At 52.2% G+C, this 26,090-nt stretch overlaps 1 protein-coding gene across 1 annotated transcript in view; it reads right to left on the reverse strand.

The window, feature by feature from the left end:
• The window catches only part of GPR137B (G protein-coupled receptor 137B), a 53,407-nt gene extending 32,673 nt beyond the window's left edge, over positions 1 to 20,734 (reverse strand). Inside the window, exon 1 of the mRNA XM_026504015.4 lies at positions 20,164 to 20,734. Coding sequence (XP_026359800.1) covers positions 20,164 to 20,691 — 528 coding nt within the window. The 5' untranslated portion in view covers positions 20,692 to 20,734. The remainder of the gene's footprint in view (positions 1 to 20,163) is intronic.
• Positions 20,735 to 26,090: the final 5,356 nt, after the last annotated feature.

Here is a 26,090-nt window from a genome sequence, read left to right on the forward strand (position 1 = left end):
GAAAGACAACTACCATATGATTTCACATTGATGGGGAATCTGAAAAAAACAAAACAAACAAAAACAAACAAGCAGATTCCGAAATGCAGCAAACTGGTGGGGGCCAGTGGAGAGGTGGCTGGGGGGATGGGCAAAACAGGTGAAAGGGATGAAGAGGTACAAGCTTCCAGTTATACAGTAAATAAGTCACAGGGATGAAAAGTACAGCACAGGGAAGATACTCAGTACTGTCATAACGTGGTATGGTGACAGACGGTGACCTCACTCATCATGGTGAGAGCTGAGTAACACCTAGACGTGTCCAACCACTATGCTGTACACCCGGAACTATTATAACACTGTGTGTGAATTACGCTACAATTGAAAAAAATAACGAATCACCTGGGGAACTTGCTAAGATGCAAATCCCACAGCCCCACCTTCAGAGAGGCCGACCTCCTGGGTCTGGGGAGGGGCGCAGGAATCTGTATGCTAAAGAGCTCCCAGCCCAGGTGATTGTGACTCAGCTAGTCCAAGGACCGCCTCCTGAGACACAGGCTCCTCTTGAAGGGCTTTGCAATCACTCATTTAGAACACGCTGAAAGAGGCGATCAAAATAATCAGACCACACTGAGAGTCAGGGCAGGGCATGATGCAAAGAACAGAGGTCAGGGGATGCTGGAGGTCTACAGACAGCCCCCCAGACACACACACCCCTGCCCTCCCTCCCATGTCTCAGGAACAGACTTCCTATCTGGGGGAGGGGGAAGCGCAGGGATTCCCACAGACTTACAGGAAGCAAATCTACAACCTCCCTTCCTTAAACACTTTTTTCGAGCCCTTCGGTGTCTCTCTGCAGCCCATAAGGAGAAATACTACAAAACAACCTCTCTTCAGATTAAGGAACAGATTAATACATGACTCCAAAATTTTGCTACAAAATGTGACTGATTCACCAAACATAGAACAACGATTTTGAGGAAATGCTCCTTAAATAGTACTTGGGACCTCGCTTTTAATAATTCTTAATTATTTTAATATTTTAATAATTCTTAATTAGGAATTCACAGATATCAAAGGGTAGAGAAGAAACTACAGTATTTTTTTTAAAAAGTGCTTGACCTTGTCAATACACAAATATTTTTAATACTGGGCCACACTTCAATATCATTCTCAATGGGAAAAAGCTGAGCCCCTTTCCCTTAAGATCAGGAACACGACAAGGATGCCCACTCTCGCCATTATTATTCAACATAGTATTAGAAGTCCCAGCAACAGCAATCAGACAACAAAAAAGAATAAAAGGTATTCAAACTGGCAAAGAAGAAGTCAAACTCTCTCTCTTTGCAAATGACATGATACTTTATATGGAAAACCCAAAAGACTCCACCCCCAAATTACTAGAACTCATACAACAATTCAGTAATGTGGCGGGATACAAAATCAATGCTCAGAAATCATTTCTATACATGAAAAATGAGACTGAAGAAAGAGAAATTAGGGAATAGATCCCATTTACAATAGCACCAAAAATCATGTTATCTTGGAAGAAACTTAACCGGAGAGGTAAAGGATCTATACTCTAGAAACTACAGAACACTAATGAAAGACATTGAAGAAGACACAAAAAGATGGAAAAATATTCCACGCTCATGGATCGGAAGAATAAACATAGTTAATTAAAATGTCTATGCTACCCAGAGCAATCCACACTTTCAATGCTATCCCGATCAAAATACCAATGACGTTTTTCAAAGAACTGGAACAAACAATCCTACAATTTGTGTGGAACCAGAAAAGACCCCGAATCGCCAAGGAAATGTTGAAAAAGAAAAACAAAGCTGGGGGCATCATGTAGCCGGATTTCGAGCTGTACTACAAAGCTGTGATCACCAGGACAGCATGGTACTGGCACAAAAACAGACACATAGACCAATGGAACAGAATAGAGAACCCAGAAATGGACCCTTGGCTCTTTGGGCAACTAATCTTCGACAAAGCAGGAAAAAACATCCAGTGGAAAAAAGACAGTCTCTTCAATAAATGGTGCTGGGAAAATTGGACAGCTACATGCAAAAGAATGAAACTTGACCACTCTCTCACACCATACACAAAGAGAAACTCCAAGTGGATGAAAGACCTCGACATGAGACAGGAATCCATCAAAATCCTAGAGGAGAACATAGGCAGCAACCTCTTTGATATTGGCCACAGCAACTTCTTTCATGACACACCTCCAAAGGCAAGAGAAACAAAAGATAAAATGAACATGTGGGACTTCATCAAGATAAAAAGTTTCTGCACAGCAAAGGAAAGAGTCATCAAAACAAAGATACTCCACGGAATGGGAGAAGATATTTGCAAATGACACCACAGATAAAAGACTGGTATCCAAGATCTATAAAGAACTTCTCAAACTCAATACACGAGAAACAAATAATCAAATCAAAAAATGGGCAGAAGATATGAATAGAAACTTTTTCAATGAAGACATACAAATGGCTAACACACACAGAAAAAAATGTTCAAAATCATTAGCCATCAGGGAAATTCAAATCAAAACCACACTAAGATACCACCTTACGCCAGTTAGAATGGCAAAAATTGACAAGGCAAGAAACAACAATTGTTGGAGAGGATGTGGAGAAAGGGGATCCCTCCTACATTGTTGGTGGGAATGCAAGTTGGTACAGCCACTCTGGAAAACAGTGTGGAGGTCCCTTAAAAAGTTAAAAATTGAGCTACCCTATGATCCAGCCATTGCACTACTGGGTATTTACCCCAAAGACACAGATGTAGTGAAGAGAAGGGCTATATGCACCCCAATGTTCATAGCAGCATTGTCCACAATAGCTAAACTGTGGAAGGAACCGAGATGCCCTTCAACAGATGACTGGATTAAGAAGTTGTGGTCCATATATACAATGCAATATTACTCAGCCATCAGAAAGAATGATTACACATTTGCAGCAACATGGACGGGACTGGAGGAGATTATGCTAAATGAAATAAGTCAGGCAGAGAAAGACAATTATCATATGGCTTCACTCATTTATGGAACATAAAAAATAGCGGGGAGATAGGTAGGAGAAGAAAGGGAAGAAGGAAGGGGGGTAAACAGAAGAGGGAATGAAGCATGAGAGACTATGGACTCTGGGAAACAAACTGAGGGCTTCAGAGGGGAGGAGGGTGAGGAACTGGGACAGGCTGGTGATGGGATTAAGGAGGGCACGTATTGCATGGTGCACTGGGTGTTATACGCAAACAGTGAATCATGGAACATTAAAAAAATAAAACAACAGCAAAAAAACAAATACTGGGCCACACTTAATGAAGCTTGGTCAGTGGCAGGTAACTTTAGCCCCAGTGACTCAGTTTACTCATATACACCAGGCCTATCCCGGTGCTCCCAGGTAGGGCCCAAGGGCACTCCATGGGGTAGAAAAATACGAGCAGTCCTGCCTTCAACAGGCCTACAGCTGAAGAGGAGAGACCTAGAGGAGACAAGACAGGACACCGACCAGAAAGGCTCCAGCCCAAGCTGGTCCTAGCTCAGGCAGCCAGCCAATAAGCAAGCCACGGGCTCTACCTCGTGGTGGGCACCTGGGACTCCTCTGCTCCTCAGTCCCGTACTGCCACACTCTGACACTTGCAGCTCCTGGTCACCTGAAGACGGCAGGAAGGAGGAGTATGGGTGGATCAGGGTAGACTCACGGCGAATCAGGCTCCCTGCTTGCTCCCCCCACCTGCCAGTGCTGGGTCTTCAGGGCCGGGATGCGCAGAATGAAAGACACCCCCCCCCCCCCCAATGGCTGAGCAAGGAAGGAAACACAACCTTCTTTATAAACCCAACAACAGACCCTTCTGGACTTCCCGCAGCCCCCAGCCTCTGCAGCTCCACTGCACACGTTCGGTTGGGAGGGGGCTGGACAGAGCCCGGTATGGGAGGATGGTGTCCAAGGCCAGCCTGGACCCAGAACACCCTTCCTGGAACATGGTGAAGGATGGGGTTTCCAGCCGTGACCATCAAATATTTGGTCTAGTATTTAAGCCTTCGGAGCAATCCCGTGCTTTGCCCCAATAGCTCCACTCTTACAAATTTATTCTGAAGCAGGTTTCTCAAGGTGTTCCTACAGAATTGAGAACTAATAAATGTTACTGGAAATAAGTGTCACATGATCAAATAAATTTAGAAACTGCTAGGCTAAACGTTTTTCCCCGCAGGAATTTCCCAGTCTTTAAAAGACTAATACCTGCTGTAAACCTTCAAGCAAAACATACAGCTTGCTGCAGTTTCCAAACTTATTTGGCCGCCTATGGTCTTCTGAGTGTTCTGAGGAACAATTCGGGAGACGCTGCCCTATGTGCCAAGCATGGATGGACACTGTTCCCCATGGCCTGAGTCAGAGTCACAGTCATTACAACACAACAAACAAGGATAACTTTAAAACGATACTGACTTCCCCCCTGACGCAGGGACACCAGCCACGCAGCTCACAGAGCTTGAGGGGCCCCTGGGTGAGGTGTCTCACCCTGAGGGGGGCCCGGGCCCCAGCCCGCAGAGCTCACACTCATCCCTGCCTGGAGGGAAAAAGCCATCACCAGGGAGAGGCAGGATCTGATCCTCAGTAAATGATCTGACTCTCTCTAAACTAAAAGCCAAAGCCAACATGGACAGCCCTGGAGGAGATAATGCTAAGTGAAATAAGTCAAGCAGAGAAAGACAATTATCCTATGATTTCTCTCATCTATGGAACATAAGAACTAGGATGATCGGTAGGGGAAGAAAGGGATAAAGAAAGGGGGGGTAATCAGAAGGGGGAATGAACCACGAGAGACTATGGACTCTGAGAAACAAACTGAGGGCTTCAGAGGGGAGGGGGGTGGGGAATGGGATAGGCTGGTGATGGGTAGTAAGGAGGGCACGTATTGCATGGTGCACTGGGTGTTATACGCAACTAATGAATCATCGAACTTTACATCAGAAACCAGGTACGTACCGTATGGTGACTAACATAATATAATAAAAAAATTATTATAAAAATAAATAAAAAGAAAAAAAAGCCAAAGTGATAACCACATCAAAATACAAGCCTTGACCATGATTTGTAAAAACTCGGCCCACTGCTGATCATCTGTGACCCATCTATGTCTTCCATACAATTGGATCTATTCAAGCTGTGCTGAGAAAATCTTCCTTTACCCTTCACGTTAATTCTCAAGGTTAAGTTCCCTAAAGTTGCATTTAAAGTCCTGGCATTTTAAACTGCAATATATACATTGTTATTGTACACACACACACACACACACACACACAGATACATGTACACATGCCCACACACATGTAGACATACATATGCACATTTTTTACAACAAAATTTTTGCCTCCATTAATTAATGTGTATAAATGTCTGGATCAAGTTTCCAGCAAAATAAATCCAAACTCTCCTATCCAGTCCTACCCCAATCTGTGCTTCAAGAGACGTCATTAAAGGCTGATTCGTGCCCAGAACTGGAGCTAAATGTCCTGGGTAAGCCCTGCTCTCTGGCCTGCCAGGGATCCCTTATCTGGCTGCCCATCTCCTACAGTCTGCACTGGCTCCCGCTGACCTCAGCAGGAACTCGGCTGGGAGGAGACAGCTCTGGTGGGGGAGGCAGAAAAGATTAATCACCCTTTCCTATTTTATGGCGCTCCTGACAGCACGGGCTCTGCCTGCTCGGTACAAAACCAGACCCATAAAATCAGAGAGGAGGAAGACAGAGACCGTGTGAAAAGTGAAGGAAAATTTGAGGCCAAACATTCGTATCATTCCCAATTCAGACTGATGGGGTTCACATCAGGTCAACAACATGGTGTACTGACACTGGACTCAAGAACTGTAAAAATGGGGAAGAGCTGGTCTCTGACCTCAAGAAACTCACAACCAGACACAGACATGCCAGTGGTGTGAGGAGGGCAGAGGCGTTGAGAGGTGTGAGGTGATCTGAGGAGGTGTGAGTGGGTGTGGGGAGATGTGGACAGATGTGAGGGAGCGTGCAGAGGTGTGGGGAGGTGCAGGGAGGTGTGAGGGGGCGTGACGGGGTGCGCGGAGGGGTGAGATGGGAGGTGTGGGGGGTGTGAGGGAATGTGAGGAGGCATGGTCGGCAGGAGGAGGCGTGAAAAGGTACGGGAGACAGGAGGCGGGGAGGCGTGAGGAGAGGCGACTGCCTGGCGGGGAGGGCAGCGTCACAGCCGCAGGGCCGGGCCGTGAGGCAGCCGCCTGAGGCGGGGAAGGCCTGTCGGGCCATGGGCAGCTGCGTGCAGGAGGCGTGGGCTGGAGGTGGCACAGTCAGCAGTCAGAGCGGTGCTTCCAGAGGGCACAGGGGTGAGCACAAGCAAAGGGCTGCTGTGGGGTGAGCAGGGAGGTGAAAAACAGGCGTGTGTTTAAAGGCAAATCAAAGACAGAAGGTAGGTGAGTAGTGACTCAGGTCAGGGGCGTTTGGGGAGACACCGGGAGTGACTACAGGGTTTCTTTGGGGTGAGAAAACTCTCAAGCTGGCGGTGGGGATGGCCGCACAAGGTGGGCGTACAGTGGCCCCGAGATGGGGCACCGCCTGGCAGGCGGGTTATGTCCCCACGAATGTGCAGGAACAGGAGGGAAGTGAGCAGAGGCCAGGGAGAGAGAGGCCTGGGTGGGGTCAGGCCCGGGGTGGGGAACTGTAGGTGGGAGGGTGCCTTTGGGAAATGAAAAGGGGGGCCGGGCCGTTCAGTAGGGCTGGGACCTTGGTTTTAAGATCGGGAGACCCAGACGTAAAGAGAAGGGGTCTGGGCCCCTGACTGATGGAGGGAGAGGCTGGACAGCAGGGCGTGGTGGAGGGTGTCCCTGGAGGGAGGCGGACGGTGGGGAACCTGAGGCAGGAAGGAGGGCCCAAGAGGGGGTCACAGGGACAGCAGGGAGAGATGGCCTTGGGGGACTGTGAGGTCTGGCTGGAACCCTCACGGGAAGGGAGAGTCCCAGCTGCTTCTTAGGGAAACAGAAGGGCGAACGAAGGGCTCAGTTCTCCTTCCCCTGCCATCCCTTTGGTCTCTACACAGTTGGTGAGAACACCAGGGTTTTCAGGAGCTGCTGTGGCTGTCAGGGCTGGAGGGCAGGGCAAGGTGGGAGTGCAAAGCCACTTCCCTTGGAAACTGCTGCTGTCTCCCAGAAATACAACATTTCCCATCGCAGACGCCCGCGGTCTCAGCATCACTTCCACTGTGGCGAAAAGTCCTGCCCAAAACTGGTACCACGGGAAGAAAGCTAGGTGATTTCTCAAGGTCATCCAGGGTTGTGGACGTCACTGTGAGTGATCCTGGCTCCTTGGGTTCTGATTTAAGACCAAGTTCTGGGTAGGCATGAGGTGGAGCTGGAAGCTGCCCAGGCTGACCCCTGAGGCTGGGGTGGAATGTCAGCCACCCCCTGCCCCACCTGTGGGCCTGCCCAGGGTCCCCTCAGTAACCCCAGGCCCCTTGCACCACTTTTCAGATGACGCAGGAGGGCCCAGCAGATGACGGAGAGGCTCTACAGCGGCTGCCGACCTCGGCCTCCCTTTGCCCATAAATTACAGTCCCTGACCTTCTCCCCAACTCGGCTCTACCCTCTGAACTCCCGCCTGCCTGTTTTCCCTCCTACTGACTCAAGCTGGCATTTGCTGCCTCACGATCATTTTTCCTAAAGTCATGTTGGCTGCTTCTGGCAGAAATGTCCCATGCTGTTCTTTGTGGGTATGACAGTGTCCCTTGTGCATTCAGCAAAACGAAACAAAAGTAACCTCTCTGTCCCCAGAGGCAGTCTGTGGGGACTCAATGGAGCACTGTGCTTGCAGACGCGCACTTGATTCAGAGGCGCTGTGTGCAGCCATTCTGCTCTAGAAACCCCCACCCCACACCACCCGGCTCTCTGGGCCTGCCTTCTGGGCCACCGCTCCCTGGAAATGAACAGGCCGAGCGGACACTCCCCAGCCGTCCCAGCCCGCACAGGCTCTAGGCTGCACACACCCGACCTCCGTGCGAGGTCCGGCCGTGGGCTGAGGCCCCGGGAGATGCTCCCAGGAACTGAGCGGTCGGAGGCTGTGCGCGCCAAGCAGGAGAAGTCGAAGGAAACCAGTATGTCTCTCTCGCTCACACACGCACTCTCTGTAAACGTATGTACGCAAATTCACTTGGAAATGTTAATGTCTCTCTCGCTCACACACGCACTCTCTGTAAACGTATGTACGCAAATTCACTTGGAAATGTTAATGTCTCTCTCGCTCACACACGCACTCTCTGTAAACGTATGTACGCAAATTCACTTGGAAATGTTACAAATTTATGGTAGGTTTAAGTGTCATTATAAAGTATGTCACGTATAACCCAAAGAAAGAAAATACCTAGCCCAGGGACGCCTGGGTGGCTTCATCGGTTACGTGTCTGCCTTCGGCTCAGGTCATGATCCCGGAGTCCTGGGATCGAGTCCCCAGTCAGGCTCCCAGCTCAGTGGGGAGCCTGCATCTCCCTCTGCCTGCCTCGCAGGTGTGTGTGCAAGCGTGCTCTTTCTCTCAAATAAAAACAAAACTAAAAAAAAAGAAATTACCTAGCCCATACTCATGTGCCCCCCACACAGTTCAACCTCGAACACAGACATCTTTGCTCCAGCTCTGTTTTATTTTTAATCAATAAAAACGAGATCACTGAAGCCCCCGGCGTCCGTCTCCCCAGTTCTAATCCCTCCGTCCGCTGCAGAGGTAATCACTTTCTGAATCCAGCCTCACCCTTCCCAGGAAGGCTTATACTTCTACTGTGCATGTGTGTGTTCACAAATAACACACAGAAAATCAATCTACTGTATATAAAAATACAAGTACTGGCTTGTGCGGTGTTTCAGCTCATCTGAACAATATTAACACTTTCCACATCCTTGTGCAACTTGTTTGTCCACCCATCATGATGTGTTCACAACATCTGAAGGTTGAAACACACATTCTCACTAAGGCCCAGGGTCCCACTGTCCACAGGCCACAGCTGTGGGTCCTTCTCAGGCACAGAGACATGTAAAGATGGTTAAGAGTGTGGACTCAAGCTGACTCACCTGGACTTGAATCCTGGCTCCACCAGTAGTCAGCTGTGTGACTCTTGAGAAAGATACCTAACCTCTCTGTGCCTCACGTACCTCACCTGTCAAATGAAATTAATCCTAGTACCCACCTCGTAGGTTTCTGTGAGGATTAGGTGAATTAGCACACATGCAGCACTCAGACACACGCGGTTCGCCACCCCTGCTGCTGCTATTAGTCCTTGCACGTTCTCGGACCACGATTCTAAATGCACAACTACTAAACCGTGACCACAGAGACCTCCTTGACCATAAAAGGAACTTTCACACTCACAAAGTTTACGAACCAAGACACATTCGCTGTTCGCCCTTACGGTCCCTCCGTGCTGCCCACTTCCTGATATACTGGGGAAATTATGCAAGCCTGAGGCCCTGGTCTCCCCAGGTGACGGTCGGTGGTCAGCTGCCTCTGCATTGCCCCACTCTGAGCACCCTCACTCACCAGAGCAGGGAGGGACGACAACCAGAGTCCCTGAGACCAAGATGGCATTTCCCCCCTTCTGCAGGAGTCCCGGAGCACGAGCATCAGACACCTCTAGGGGGTCAGCCCTCAGGTCAGCCCTCTACGAAAGAGAGGGCAAGCATGGTGTCTTCATGTGCGCGGAGCCTGACCTTGGATTTAAAGCCATGGAACCCCAGGAAGGAAAAAGGTGGAAGCTGTTCGTGCCATAGAATTCTGGGGTGCAGCAGCCTGAAGCCAAGGTGTGCTCTGTCTGGGTCCTGGGCTGGCCACGTGTGCAGGGCCTCCAGGGTCAGGTCTTCACCATTTCCAGTCCTGCCTTTGAACTTGGCGAGCTCACCGTGCAAGGAGCTAGTCCTGCTCATGTCCTGGCCTCGTGCTGCCCCGAGGACACAGACAGAGTCCCCAGCACTGGCGTAAGCTGCTTTCGCATGGGATCCCGGGACAGACGGTGATGTTGCCTCCCCTCTGAACTTCCCTGCAAGTGCTGTGAGCTGTCTGCAGCCGTCCGGAGAGTATGCTGTGCTGTCCCGTCAGGCTGAGCCAGCACCCGAGATGCCCTTCCAGGCGCCCGCACGTGGGTGCGCACGTGTGTGTCCGTGTCACCGCACAGTGGGACTAGGAGCAAGAGCTGGGCCGCACGCCCAAACTGTCCCTGACTCTCAGGGCTCCCTCGGGGAATAGAGAAAAGGCCTCACAGGAAAGAGGCATCTGCACTTGCTTCCTCCCGTCCTCTCCTGTTTCCAGTTCCCACCGGTCCAGCCAAGTTCTGCTCCTGCCTGCACACCTCCAGGGGCTCAGAGGATCTCCCTGTCCTCCTCAACAGAACTGGGCTCCATCTGACGGTGCCCACACCATCCAGGCTGCCCCAGAAGGCTCTAGGCCAGCAGACAGCCCAGGAGGGGCAGTGGTGCCCCCGAGAGTGCCCCTCACATTCAACCAGCAACACACGGAGCCTGGCCTTCAGTTTCCTTGCTTCTCGTCGTCGTCGTCGGGCACCTGAGTGTCTGGATTCAGGGCTGTGGCTGGCCAGACAGCCATGAACCTGCTCGGCTCAGCCCTGAGGACCTCTCTTCGCCTTTCCGGGCCTTGGTATCTACTGGTGAGACAAAAGGGTTAGTCCCAATATTCAGGTGCCTTCTACCTTTAAAACTCTAGGACCTGAAGGGCCTGTGGCCTCTGCCCTGGGAAGCCCCACCTGTCCTGCTGCAGCCTTCTTCTCAGGGGGCAGAAGGAGGTGGGCCCAGCAGCCCCCACAACACCTGGGTCACAGCAGCCCAGTCCCGCCCCAGGCCCACTGACTCCCCTGGGCAGAGGCCACGGGAGAAGTGCTTGCCGACTCACTGGGACGGATGGAGACTGACCGTGCAGATCATCGCCCCGGCAGGGTTCTCTCTCTTCAGCCTCGTGAGTGGAAAGGACCTTGACCACACGAGGTGCCACGATCGTATGTTTCTGAGCCGCTCCTATGGCAACGGCCACCGCGGGTCACGATGTGCTGGTCAAGGCCCGGCCTGCAGCTGCTGCAGACGAGCAACACACACACAGCCACACCGTCGCAGCAGGGAGCGGACCTTCCCCAGTACAGGAACCTTAGCTTGGGGGTCAGCGGCCAGCCAGGCCCCAAGGCTCCAGGAAGGAAGGCCCCGTGCGGCCACAGAGGGCCACGTCTTACCACGGCAATGATCCTTGCACCAAATTTCGCAGAACTACAGTGTAAGTTAGCAGTGAAAATGCCTCGGTGTTTCCTCACCACCCCCAAGATAACTTTTTTTTTTATACTAATATTTTTTATTATATTATGTTAGTCACCATACAGTACACATCCCTAGTTTTTGATGTAATGTTCCATGATTCATTACTTGCGTGTAACACCCAGTGCGCCATGCAATACGTGCCCTTTTCTGCCTCAGAAATGAGGAGAACTCTGACATTCCCGGGAACACGTGCCCTGGCTGGGGGCAGTGTGGTGCCTGCTACGGACCGGCTGCTGGTGTTCCCCCAAATCACGGAAGTCCTGCTCTTCAGTGTGATGGCGTCAGCGGGTGAGGCCTCCGGGAGGCAGTCAGGTCAGGAGGGTGAAGAGGGGCAACAGTGTCCTCCTAAAATGGGCCCCAGAGAGCGCTCTCTGCTCTCCGCCATGTGGGGACCCAAGGAGAAGTTGCCATCTGCAACCTGGAAGAGGCTCTCACCGGAGTCCAACCGTAGTGACACCCTGATCTCAGACTCCCAGCTCTGGAACTAAGAGAAATCCCGTGCCGTGAAGCCACAGAGTCCACGGTATTGTGTTACGGCAGCCCGCGCAGCCCAAGACGGCATGGGCGACACTCCTTGTATCCACCGCCAACGCAACTGCCCTCGGTCCTTCCCAGAGAGGAGGCAATGTGGCGGGACACCAGCAGCGAGCCCTCCATCTGCTCCTGCAGCTGCCCCCGGCTCACCGCAGGCCACTGGGTGGGGCCTCCAGGGACAGGGACCAGGATGGTGAGGGACAAACCCACATCCCATCAGAAACAATGAAAGGAACTGAGAATGTCCCACCCCATGCGGACAGGACCTGGGAGGATCCATCAGCCACCACATCTGTGAAGAGCTGTCCTGGGAGGAGGGACCATATCTGCTCTGAACGGAAAGGGAGCTAACCAGACTTCCCCCAAGCACCAACTTTCCATCTCAATGCTCGGAACCCCAGGAAGTTGTCGCCAGGCACGCACCAGAGCAAATGGATTTGCCTTACACTTAAATCGTAACAAAAGCCACTGGTTCTTTTAAAAACAAGCAACATGCACCCTAGAGGGAGAATCGTAGAGATGAAGGAGTGACCTAAGCCCCCAACCTTCCATTGGAAACATCCTACTTTGTGTCACCAGTGTAAGGACAGTCACCAAGCAATGTCAGCCAACGGCAACAATGTAGTCTGTTTGTCTGTTTATCCACTCAACACCAACTGCCATCCAGGCAGGAGCCATGTGTGCCCTTAACCCTGTCTACACAGCATCTGGAGAGTAACAGGCTCTCAGAAACACAAGAGAGCACCACCTCAATGTCCGTCAATGGGGGAAAGGATGGCCACCTGTGGCAGATGCCCATGGACTATCATCCAGCCTCAAGGAGAAATGATGTCGTGACACCTGCCATGAACCGGAGGAGCCTCGAAGACATCACGCTTGGTGAGAGACGCCAGGCACAGCAGGCCATGGACAGTGTGATTCCTTTGATGTGAAATATCCAGAACAGTTCACCGCATGGAGACACAGAGCACATTCGTGGCTGCCCAGGACTGGTGAGAGGGGGAAGGGACTTGGGGGGATGGAAACGTCCAAGAATTACACAGACGTGATAGCTGCAGAGCGTGAAGGGCCCACGTACCACTAAACTGTACCCAACACAACGGTAATTTTATGTTGTGTGAATTTCACCTAAATTTTAAAAACATACTTGTTGAACGAGCGAATGATTCTCTAGGCTGCGGTGGAAACTGGTGTCACCGTGTGAAAGCTGTGTGTGGACACTTGTACTGTCCCCTGGGACAGGCGTGCAGCCCTGACGTGGGGCCAAGCCCACGGGGAGCCATGGAGCTCACATTCTGCGCACTTCTCTCCCTGCTCCATCTGCCACCGGCCACACACGATGCCTGATGGGCAACAGAGCCCCCGGCAGTTCCTGGGTCTGGAAACCGGCGAGGGCAGCAGGGGGCAGGGGGCAGCCTGGGGAGCTGATGCCATTGTGTGTGCGGACTACTCCCTGAGTATCACGCTTAGCAAGTGTGTCTGCCACAAAAGGAGCAGAGGGCTGATGATGTCACAGGACATCAGGTCAGTGCAGGGCCCTCACCTGTGTTTCCCCCAGCCGGCAGGAGGCAGGTTTCTTTCTGTGTGCTATGGGTGGCATGTGACTCAGGGCACTCCGTTGCTGTTTGTCTGTCCTTCCCCATAGTCAGTGGCCCTTCAGGGAAGAAATCCCAACTTACTGCCTCTGGCCTTAGGCACCTGCATAGGTGATCAATAAGATTTGTTCAAAACCAATGACACTCTCCAAGCAGGAGATGAAAACCCAAGCCTGTTTCCAACTCGTCCCAGCAAAAATAATAGGACAAAGATGGGGTGGGAGCTTGGTGAGAAATGCTGGGTTTGTTCTAACCTGGTCCCCCGAGGACCAATCCAGCCCACAGCCTGTTTCTGAACGGGCTGCGAGCTAAGAGCTGTTTTTATCTTTTAAAAGAGACATATGAAAAAAAAAAAGAAAACACAGCAGAGATCATATGGGGCTCACAAGGCCTAAGACACTGACATGGGTACGCATACTCCTTCCTCTCTTGCGGCTCGCCACACGCAAATTTGGGGAAATCAACCCACCAGTAGAGAAAGTCCACTCGGGCTTCATCTGTCCTCACTGGTGAACAGACTCTAAACTTTAGGCCTGGGATAAATAAAAAGTAAAATATCGACAAGTCTCTGCAGACCTCTGAGTGCCAGTGTGGCGGGTATCGTCGGGACTGTTGGCTGAGGCCATTTCTGTCCCGAGAAAACCAACCTGCCAGAATGTCAGGCCCGACACAGACCCATACAGCAGGAAGAGACTGCTCTCTTCTGGCTACAGCTACAAGGAAAACAGGAACCCCCTGACCAGAGCCACTCCGCAGAGCACATGATTTGCTGTCTCAAAAACCTGAGAGTCTGTGAGTGATGTCTCAGGGACGAGCAGCCTTCCATTCTGCCCACGTCCTTCTCTGGTCAGGCCGTCCCTCATCGCCCTGATGACGTCACCTCCCAGATGGTCCCCTCCCTGGCAGTGGAGGCCTTTAGGGGCTAAGATGAGGGATGCACGATGGCCCCCTGGTTGGGGAGGGCACGTGGTGTTGGACACAGCTGTGAGTAAACCCCCTCCCCCCGGGGATAAGCCAGCCCTGGGACTGTGCTCTCCCCCTGCCCCCACTAGTCCCTGCTTGTCTGACCCAGGGAAAGATGGGGGCACTAAAAGATGCCACAAAACCCCATAGGTGGCACGGTGTGTGGGACCCAGACCAAGGCTCCCGGTGGGGACAGGAGCCCCAGGTCTGTGCTCTGTGCACAAGGACCCAGCCGGCAGGCTCAGCCCAGCTTCTGCTGTTGGGAAATCAAGGCTTCGTGGTCAGTGGCATTGGATTTCGGGCACGCTGTGAGAGTCTAATCGTTCCTGAGAGTGCTGAGGGCATTCACGAAACGTGGTTCACCTTAGGTCGGCACTGAAGCAATAATAACGGCAGCAGAGAGAATTAAAAGCTTGTGCGTGGAGGAGCGATCTTGGGCAACTGGGCTGTAGAATCAGAAGGCCTTTGCTGAGGGAAATTTTTAGAAGTGAGATGGGGAAGCTACTTCCTGGGAGGGGCTGGGGCTGGACGGTAGACTGAAGGCAAATAAGGGAACTTCTCCTGGGTTCCATGTGTGCAGGCCCTTGCAGAGAAGCACACACAGGTATACACACACACACACACACACACACACACACACACAGGTCTGGAGGCTGGGAGCCCACTGAGTGACCACAAGGAGCCAGTGCCAGGGACCAAGAGGTCATGGGCGTGCTGCACAGAGGTGAGGCCGAGCATACTCCCTGCCCTGGTGTGACTGTTTGGTCCCAGCTCTGAAATAAGGTACTTAGGGACTGTCAAAGGCTTGCCTTGCGCGTTCCTAAGCTTCTTACTTCTTCATAATCACCAACAGGCCTAGAAGCGCCCCTCCTCACACCTCCTGGATTAGGACCTGACACACAACAGTATTTGGTAAACACGTCTTGATTAACAGACGGCCAAGAACCACAGCAAGACTCACTTATTCCTAAGATCAGCACCTCCCTTTTCCTGGTAGGGGTGGGGAGAGGGTCCTTGGATTCGATTTTGGCGGCCTCCTGGTTCCCCATCAGCAAGGATGAGGACGGGGGTGCATTTCAAATTAGGGGTGGCGTGTGCGGCAAGCACAGGGTCACAGGAGCTGGGTCTTGACCCGGCTCTTCACACCAGCCTGGGTGACCTTGGACAAGTCACTAGAATTCTCCTGGCCTTGGTCGCTCATCTGCAAAATGAAGGGCTGGGCCGCTGGACCTCCCACTCCCCCAGCTCTGGGCTTTAGGAGCGGGAGCCGTGGGGAGCCACTCAGTTCCACACGCCCCCTAAGGCGGGCCAAGTGCAATGTGGCAGTAAAAGTCATTTTGATGACACGGTGGGGTGATAAGGCAGAGCCGGTACTGGGGTCTGACCTTCCAGACTGCGGTTTGGTGTCTGGGCAAGAGCCAGGGTCCCTCCTGTTAGCTGTAGAAAGAGCACCTTAACTGAGGTGCAAAGGGTCACAACACAGACGGTGTCTCCTTTAACCTGCTCCAACGAGGGGAAGGAGCACCGTGGCTGGTGCTTTCCTGGGGAGGACGGTCAGTAACCAGCCAAGGGAGCTGCACTATGGGTGAAGCCAGGATTCAACCTCGGTCTTGCCCACACAGGCCCTGCTCCTTCCATTCCCAGCGTTGCCCCCTCCTCTATAGGCCTTTGCGCATACCCCATGACCCCCAGACTCCCACGAGATGCTCCAGCACCCTCAGAGCCTCAGCTCTGCCCCTTCCCCCCAAGCAACTGTCCTGCAGCTTCCCGGCCGCCCTCTAAGACGTGCTGGAGTCCCGGCTCCTGCGTCAGCATCCATTAATCACACCACGTCCCCCCACCCCCCTACCCCCCGCCGTCCCAGGAGTTCACTTCTCCTTTTCCTTCCTCAAAATGCCCTTCTGTCATGGCAGGGATTTGTCATCGGGCTCAAGACAAAGCTGAAGCAGTGAGAAGTTGACCCCACTCCACCCCACCCCACCCAACTCGGGGGCCCCAAGAGTCTGAGGTCCAGACCCGTAATTTCAGGGGAAAATGGCTGGAAGGCACGGCTGCCCAGGTATCCGCTGAGCCCATGGCCACACCAGGAGCTCTACAGATAGACCTGCTCGCCCAGGGGCTGCCCTGACACAGATGCTGGCAGCCTCAGCTACTGAACCTCGACCCCACAGCCTGGGGTGGAGGGCACCCCAACACCCCATGCACAAGGAGGACAGACCTCAGTTCAAGCCTTGGCCCTACCACTTCCTGGTACAGCGAGGAACTGAGCAGGAGTTTGGCTGTACCCTGCACTGATGCTGGGGACCAGAGCCAGAAACGGCAGGTACTCAACACTCCATGTTCCAAAGACAGCCCCAGACATTTGGGGCCAGACGTTCACACAGCCGTTCACACACCTCACACAGGGCCTGCTAAGAGTCAGCAGAACCAGTCCTACCACTAGCCTCCTCCCCACCTTCCAGCCTGTCTGAGAAGATAGAGAGTGGAGAAGAGGAGACATCAGCCTGTTGGCAGGAGAGCAGCATGCGTGGTGGGAGGTGCGACCTTCACCCCAGGTCACGGAGGAGAAAACCCCAGGGGAACTGCTCAGGGGGGTTAGGAAGCAGGGGACCTCACCACACCACTCCATGGACAGGCGCTCGCTGAGCTGGGAAGGCTCAGACCCAAGGGGTGTAGACAGGACAACAAAGTGGGTTGTGGAGAGTCCCAGCAGAGGCCAACCTGGGCAGTGGAGGTCTGAGGGCACCCGGACCTCGGGGGGCGGTATCCGTCTCCACCTGGGGTTTCTGTAGGCAGCAGAGAAGGAAAGGGGCAGGTGGGGACCTGGGAGGAGACCCCGGGGGGGCACCAGCCCATGACCTGTGTGGCCACACCTGAAGAAGGGGTTGGACAGAAGGCAGACAGGCAGAGGGAGCCAGGATAAAGTAGGGTCCACCATGTAGATGCGGCTGCATGGCAGCGTCACCCACAGAGCCAGAGGCTGGACCCGAACAGGCAGAGTGTCACTTGGGACAACGCTGCCCCTCCTCGGGCCAGGCCCGGAAGAGCCGGATTCCCAGGATGGAGGAGGAGAGGCCGAGAGCACAGGAGGCACCCTTCCACCCCAGGCCCTGCAGGGACGGGACATGGCCCCCAGGAGCCGGGCCGGGAGGTGCCACAGAGGCTGCAGGCGCCTGGACAAGCTCCTCACCAACCCGCCCCTCCGCGGGGAGATGATAACACCCTTCTCCCCGCTTATCAGGGAGGCTCCACAGAGACACGTAGGTCAGCCTCGGGCGCTGGGCCAGGTGCCGAGCACAGGACAATGACGGTACGATGTCCCCCAGCTGCAGGAGCACCTTCCAGTTCCTCCCAAACTTCTGCCCTCTCCTTCTTCCCACCCGGCCTCCCGAGCTGCCACAAACCTGCCTCTTCTCTGAGGGCTCGGGTCCCACTCAAGCCTCTCAGAGCTTAAACATACACCCCTAAGCGCCCTGAGTTATCGCCTAGCTGTGCCGTATACAGTTCCTATCTCCCCAGCCGGGGATTCGGCTCCCAGAGGACAGGGCTGCATCTACCGTAGACTGCTTTCCCATCTGAACACTGTACCACAGAGCACGGGCCATCACGCAGACGCAGAGATGTGGGGGGCCTCCCATCACTTCCATGCCCTGACCATGTAACCTTGAGTGAGCCACTGAACCTCTCTGGCCCTCCACAAAATGGGGACCGTCACATCACTCTCGTCAGAGGTCTCTTGTGAAGAACAGGACAAACCAATTAGGACGGAGCCTAGCACCAGTGCGTGCTTCCTGATTTGCGCCTTGCCCCCTCCCTCCCAAATCTGGTGGACTCGTTCTGAGATGGGCCCGGGGGCGGGGGGCCATAAAGCTCCCCGGGCCATTCCAGTGGTTGAGAACCTTGTCTAAGAGAAGGCACGTGGGAGAGAGAGGAAAGGAGAAACTCTCAGAGCTGAGAGTCAAAGGGGTGACCCGCTAGAACCCCCCCAGAAACAGAGTATTTGTCAGGAAGCCAGGGCATGGCTTTGCCCTGCAGGGTCTCGGAGGCCAGCACTTAGGTACCACCTTCTCCTGCCAGCCACCCAGGAAACAAGACTTGGAAGATACAAAGGGCTTGGGGCCGCTTGGCTGGAGTGGCTCTCTCGGCCTGGTCACTCTTTCCCTCGCTCAGCATTTACTTGCCAACCAGCAGACAGTGCAGAAAACGTGCAGCCCTGCCCGTAATCCAGCTAGTGCACAATTTGCATGTGATTAGCAGAGAGCCATGGCACTGGCCTCAGTTTTTGTCTTCCTTCCCCCACCCCACCCTTTTTTTTTCTTAAAAAGGGACACAAAGACCGCAACACAAAATATGCTCACTGTCACAGTTCTTGTAGTAACATCAACCTACCTGACCTGTGTATCTCGCTAGAACTACCTCCCTCGATCTGATTAAAAAGCTGGAGGGTCTGCAATGGAGCTGATGACTGCCTGACTAGCTTTTGGGCTCAAAAGTGGTATTTGGACAGATAATACCCATGACTCGTGGACTGGAAAACATGAGGATACGGCAGACTTATCAGAAGGCTACCAGTGTAGAGCTGTTTCTGTAGGACTACAACAGCCACTAACTTGTACATAACGCTATTTTGTAGCCATGGTTCTGCAGATTCTCAGTCCCGGGCTCCCACCACATCAGGGCAACCATTTCCTACCTCTTCTTGCCTTTCTTTTTTGAAGACATATTCTTTAGAGAAACAGGGACACTGCTAAAAGGACCAGAATGCCTGGCTGCACAGAATGCCTCTCTCCGTGAGAGAGCTCTTACATGACCGTCACCCGGTAACATGGGTAGACTCCTGCTGAAAATGGACATTTTAGTGCTTGGAAAGCTAATGAGAATCAGAGATGACGATGATGGCGTTGTCTAATTAAGCCTTTTTGCAATACTTTACACGGTATTTGCAAAGCACTTTACAATTACTGTCCTTTCCTTAAGTCACAGCAGCTGAGCCCATTCACATGTTCTCCCATTCACTTATTAACAATATGCCCCATAAACTGGCTCCTCTGGCCCGTGAAAGAGCCTCAGTAAACTTCATGGCTTTTTCTTGGGGCCTCTCAGACCAGCTCAGACAGCCAGCCTGACCTCCTGCTGCCCCAGCTGGGTGCTACAGCAGACTGCTGTTTAGCAACCCTGAGAAATGAATTCGTGAGCTCTAGATCATTCGGCAGGGCTCTGAAGCAGGAGATTAAAAACATCTCATCCAAAACGGGACAGTCCCGCCCCACCGTCGCTCAAAAATATCGGTGTCTGACCCAAATCTGGAAGCCATCGTGCAGATGACCTGTCCAGGCTCAGACCAGATGCTCTGGGATGAGGGGACGGAGGAGAAGTTCTAGAGTTCGAGCCTCCCTGGTGGGCACACCGCCCAGCAGTACCCGTTCTGCTGTGTGCGGGAGGCTACCGCTGTGCCGGGACAGGGAGGGCCCCAAACCCACCGGATAATGCGGAGTTACACGGGCAGAGACCGACTGGTGGCTCCGGCCCACACTTTCTCGTTCTTTCGCCTCTTTTGGGAATGGGAGGGCGTGACCTCACAGAAAGGGCTGCAGGCAGGACAGGGATCGGGCGACCCCAGAGCCAGAGCCTTCTGCCCACACTCTGGGCCGCGTGGCTCCGTGACCGCCCCCAGCAGCCTTGGCCCCCACAGCTGGCGCCGCGCGCAGGGCGGGGGTCGCACCGCCAGGTGAGCGCCGTCCCAGGTGCCTCCCGCGACTCACCTGCGTGAAATACAAGTTCATGAGCGTGAGGGTGAAGAACTGCAGGCACACGGGGAAGCAGTAGAGCAGCCAGAAGACGAAGGGGCTGAGCGCGTTGGCCGCCACGAAATCTCTGAAGTAGAAGGAGAAGAGGACCGTCCGCAGGGAGGCCCAGAAGAGGCAGAGGAAGAGGAAGACGCTCTGGTAGCTCAGCCTCTTGTGGCGGTAGCGCAGCACCAGCCAGAGCTGTACGTAGATGAACACGAAAAGCAGCGAGTAGAACACGGTGTAGACGATGGTGAGGCCGAGCTTCACGTAGGGGGGCACGGCCGGGGTCAGCGTGGGCGGCAGCGAGTCGTTGCGGAGGGGGTCCCACGGCGGAGCCTCCATCGGGCTGGGGGCGCTGCAGCGGGGCGGGGGCGCGTCATCTGGGCTCGCGGCCGCCACCGCCGCCGCCGCCCCCGTGGGGGTCTCCCGGCATCGCGCTCCGCCCGAGCCCTGCGACTGGAGGAAAGAAAACAAGCCGCACTTCCTCCCCCGGCACCACATGATCCACTGGGGCGGCCTTTGTCTGCGATTGGCAGCGCCGCGCCCGCCGCCCCCGCGCGCCCGCCAGCCGCGCGCGCCCCTGCCCTGCCCGGTGCGCCAGCGGGCACCCACCCCGCGGCCCCGCGCCGCTCGCCCACCCGCCCCGCGGCCCCCGCCTCGCCCCCGCACTGCGCGTCCGGGCGCCGCCCCGCCCCCCGCGTCATCCCCGCTCCCCGCACTGCCCCACGTCAGACACCTCGCTCCGCGCACCACCTGACGCCCCCGGAACCGCCCGCCCTCCTTTGGTGCTTCCCGCTGCCTCCCGCTGTCTGCTGAGGATTAGTTACTTGTTTTGCAGAAGTTAAGTCTTTTATTTCAAAACAACAAACTTTGTAAGTCCTTTTTTTTTTTTTTCATTAAAAATAAAACTGGCTATGAAGTGGCCGGCGTTTTTCCTTGGAAATCTCAGGCTGGGATGCTGTTTATGGCTAAACCCAGAAATGCCCAGGACAGAGTTTGTGTTTGTGAGGTCATGTATACTCAGAGTGAGGACAGAAATGGTTCCTGTGGCTACTGCGTCGGCTCGGCCGTAACCAGGACATCTTTCTCCCGCAGATCCACGCGGTGCATGCTGCGCCCCTCACGTCCCAGCCCCGCGTTAGTACCGCGAGGAGCTGGGGGAGGGGGTCAGAGCCACGGCGGCCACAGGACTCCAGAGCGAAGGGTGACCGCTCTGAGCATACAGGCTCCCGTTCGGATTCAGCCCAGCCAGGGGGGCGGTCTGTCCGCCAGACCCCAAGACTGCTCTTCTGCCGCGCCTGAGAGGGTCGCTCCTCGCAGACGGAAAACTTGACTTGGTTGACGCCGCAGGGCGTCTCTGGAGCGTTACCCCGGGTGCCCGGGGGAGGGTGCAGAGCGCTCCGGGCGCACAGGAGATGCCCGGCTGACCTCTGGAGGCGAGTTTGGACAAGCAGTTCGGATATGCAAGAAAGAGGCCCGAATCTCCGAGGCTCCAGTAATTTCTTCTGACTCCTTTTCTCATCTTTATAGTCAGCTTCGTGCCTGTGTGTTTTTTCTAAAACGGGCCAAGTGGAGCCTGGATCCAGTCCTGTTTTTCCTCCAAATTAGTGTTTACACTTTCCCAATACATTTCAGGTGCTTCATCAAGACCAAGTGTGCCCTTGGTGTCAATCTCCTTTTCTCGTTCCTCTTTTTCTTCTCACGCCAAGAGAAAACATCCCTCCACCTCAGATCTTGTTCCCCTCTATCCCTTCTGCACAAAGCAGCTGGAGTGATCTTTCTTTTCTTTTCTTTCTTTTTCTTTTTTTTTATTTTTTATTTTTGGAGTGATCTTTCTGAAGAGTAAGTCTGACCATGTCATTACCACGCTTCATAGCTTTCGCTTGCCCCTCATCGTTCTGAGGATAAAGTCCACATTCCTACCGTAGCTTACCTCCCTGTCTTCTTTCTCTTAAGAGGTGTTACAGACTGTTAAACACCTCTTAACTCCCCTACGCCTAGAAAACTCTTTCCACCCCTTCCTCCAACAACCAGCCAAATCCTAGTCATCTATAAGGAGGTTACTTCCTCCAGAAAGTTTTTCCAGGTTACACCACCCGCCATCTACTCCGGATTAGGTTAGAGCGCCTGCGTGTTCACAGAGCAACCTTGCCTAATTGGCCAGCCACAGGACTTGTTTCTAAGTTTCCTTAGGCTACAAACTATGCCTTGTTTACCAGTGTCTTCCCTGTGCTTGCCTGGGCATTCAAAAAGTATCTGTTTATGTTTTATTATACTGAGAGAATGTAATTTGTCATCAGAGGCCCAGGCCCTGATATTTCTCCTCATGTGTAAGACCTCTATTCAAAAGACCACCTTATGACCAAGATGGCTACTGGCTCTCCAACCATTGCATCCGCCTCCCAGGCTGACATTAGGAAGGACAGGACAGAACTAGCGGGCACTTGTCCTTTCCTGTTTATGGAGGCAGAAATACCACAGAATGCATCCACTTTCACCTCATTGTTGGAACTTGGTTACCTTAATGAGACAACTGCAAGAGAGATTAGGAAATGTAGTTTTTGTTCCATATGGCTGAAAGTCAAGGTTCCGTTATTATGGACAAAGAGGAGAGTGGATTTGGGGAGGAACTAGCATTCTTTACCAGCATCAGATGTGCTTTTTACTATTCTTACATTTTTGAAAATAAAAACCATACAAAAATGCTTCCACTTAATATAATGCAATATACCTTGTACGCATGCAAAATACCTTCACTCCTCCCCACAAAGGGGTAACACTGAAGGATCATTTCCTGAGTCCAGCTTGAAGTCCAGGACCTGTGGGTGATAGTCCTTCCTCCTTTAATTCTGCCACGACCCCATCTCAATATTCTGATCCTTATATTAAGTTATATATCACTAATTTATCCTATATAAACAGAAGAAAATTAAAAGTAAAAAGCAATTAAAGTAGACATAAATATACATAGGACGCAGCAAGAAAGAAAATATAAGTAGAAGTTAGAGTCCTTATTTTTGCAAGTGGTCACAAGACTATAAGTGGTATAAAATTATACCAATTTATGACTCCTCTCTTAAATGCATATTATAAAATCTCCCTTTTATTTAGCATCTCAGCTAATCAGGAGATAACCCTCATGCCTGAGGGATCTGTGTATGTTAATTTTTTTTTTTAACAAAACACATTGGACATACCAGTATAAGAGAGCCCATCACCGCTAGATTCTATTGGCTTCCTCTTGCCAATATAACTGCAACCTTATGTTCCCTTGAGCGTCACTGTCATCAAAGTCAACACTAACTCCCCCTTTTTGCGACCTCAACCACTGGTATGAAGAGTCTGAAAGAGCCAGTGTCTCCATTTCAATCTCAAAGGAACTATGCTTGAGTCCCCTGCTAGAAGAATTCCTCCTTGGTTGCTGTGACCTTCAAACTAGCAAAGCCCAAAGGAGAAGGGAACAGAAATGAAAACTTTGCAAATGGGTCATTTGGCACAATAGAGATGTAAACCTCTTGGATCCTGTACCCATGGATCCTGGCTGCAGGAGAAACACCATATATTGGCCTTGAGATCAGAAGATATCCTATGAATACAGGGCAGTCATGTTGCCTTTACAGGTGTCTTCCAGCAGGCACTTAGTCTACAATTGATCATTCTACTATTCTATAAGCCAGCTCCTACTAAGGGACAGATATTAGCCCACCTCATTTCTTCTTTTGGTGTAACGTGAAGTCCATAGAAGCAATATTGTGTGGAATACCATGGTGATGAACAAGGCGGTCAGAAAGTCTGAGCATGATAGCACAGGCATGGTGGGCAAAGAAAGTAAATCCAAGTTCAGAAACATTGTCTATTCCAGTGAGCACAAATTACTGATCCCCTCCATGAGGACAGAAGTCTATATAATCTGCTTCCAGGTGGCTGTGTAGGACCTCCTCTGAATCTGGTACCTTTTGGAACACTCACAGTTGGTTGGTGATGCAGGAAAGAAGCCAGAGCAGCCTTGGAAGGGGAAGTCTAAATTGTTAAAACAAAACAAAACAAAAACCTAGATAATTTCAGTCTCTGTCTAATTGGTCACTGTGTCCATGAACCCACTGAATAAGCAGTAGGCTAGCTAGGGAGAGAAGTTGGCTTACACCCATGGGACAAGTTAACCTATCCTCTTGAATACTGAGAGTCTCTAGTGTCACTGGGTCTTTTGGTGACCTGACTTGATGGCTTGATGGATCAAAATAACATCAGGCTCAAGACGGGCAGCTCGGACTGCATGGTAAACTGACTTTCCTGATAAGGCATTCAGTGTACTCCATGGCCCAGTAGCAGGCCAAGTCTTTTTCTCAAGAGGAAACTAGTTACTTCAGAAAGAAGGTATGGGGTTGCTCCAAAACACTGACGGTTGACACTGTGATTCTCCTAATAGGGTTTGTCACATGCTTCCAATCGCCATTGACACTTGGAGCACCATCGGATCCACTGGGTGGAGAACAGATTGCACTGCGGCATGAACATACTGGAGAGTCTTCTCTATCTCTGGGTCATTCCTCAAAATTGGCACCCTTTGAGTCACCCAGTAAGTAGGTCAGAGAAGCACACCTAATATCACAAATGTTGCTTCCATAGAGGACTTTGAAGCATTGTCTCTGTCTTTCCTGTAGGAGATCGTGCGAGGTGCAACAGCTCCTCCTTTGGAGAAGCTATTTTAACCTACCTAGATCACTAGACTCTCTAAAATTGTCTCCTAAGGTCACAAGCCCCTGTTGGTTCATGAAACTTATATCCCACACCATGATTTGCATGTTTCTTACTAACATATCTAGAATAACTACAGTGCATGCTCTTTAGGTCCTCAAGCATGATCTCATCAATGTTGTAGTCACTGTGATGTCCTAAAGAACGGTGAGATGATTACAATTTCTATAGACCAGACTGGGACATGGAATCAGAGTTGATATAAGTGGAGCAAGATGGGAAGCCATCCTTGCCAAATGAGACAACATTGGCTTTGGAGTTCTTTGTTTAATGGGAAATGAGAAAAGAGCATTTCCTCCCTAGGCTGCATGGATTTGCTGTACAAAGTTACCACCCTATTAAGTTTATAATATCCACTGTCACTCTCCAAGACCCATTCATCTTCTGCATCAACTGGACAGTTAAATGTGGACATTGTAGGAAGTTACTACTTCTGTAGCATTCAAGGTCAGGCCTCAGAATTGCACATGGGTATAAGTTGTCTGTTGATGACTTGTCAGATCTGGAGCATTTTGATTTGCTTATATCATATGGATCATGCAGGGCCATAGAGAACTGCCTGTCTATTTTGGTGCTAGGGCTCATGATCGACTAGTTTCTGCCAAAGATATCTGGTGTGCAGACAATTCTGATTCCCAGACAGTCCCTGAGAATGGTGACAGTCAGCATGCTTTCCACTGAGAGGGCCTTGCCTCTCCCAGTGGTTGTGCCACCACTGACCTCTGGCACCTGGAGTCCTGGCGAATATGAGGGAGTCTGTTTAACCCTAGCAGCTCTCGACAGCATCCCTGATGTACACGAAACAGCCATGACGGTGCTTTTGAGAGATGGTGGCATTTCCCTCAACAATGGATTTCTCAATGCCTTGATGAAAGGAACATCTTTCCGGTCCCTCTCAGGGAACAGAGTTAGGGGATTGGTGAATGGGTCATACACAATCCACACCAGCATTCCTATTTCCTTGGGTCCTGCTTCTCCATTAGGCCAAAGGAATTCATGCATTTCAGCTTCTCTCGGTGTGGGCCACCAGGTTTCTTTCAACCAAGCAAGTAAGCAAACAGAACCACTCCCCCACTCCAGGAAGCTCATCGAGCTAGAATCTCTTGGGAAGTAATATCCTGTTCTTCTCTCCCTGGTTTAGCACC

This window comes from Ursus arctos, unplaced genomic scaffold (genome assembly GCF_023065955.2).
Source record: "Ursus arctos isolate Adak ecotype North America unplaced genomic scaffold, UrsArc2.0 scaffold_7, whole genome shotgun sequence".
In the NCBI taxonomy this organism is placed as follows: Eukaryota; Metazoa; Chordata; class Mammalia; order Carnivora; family Ursidae; genus Ursus; species Ursus arctos.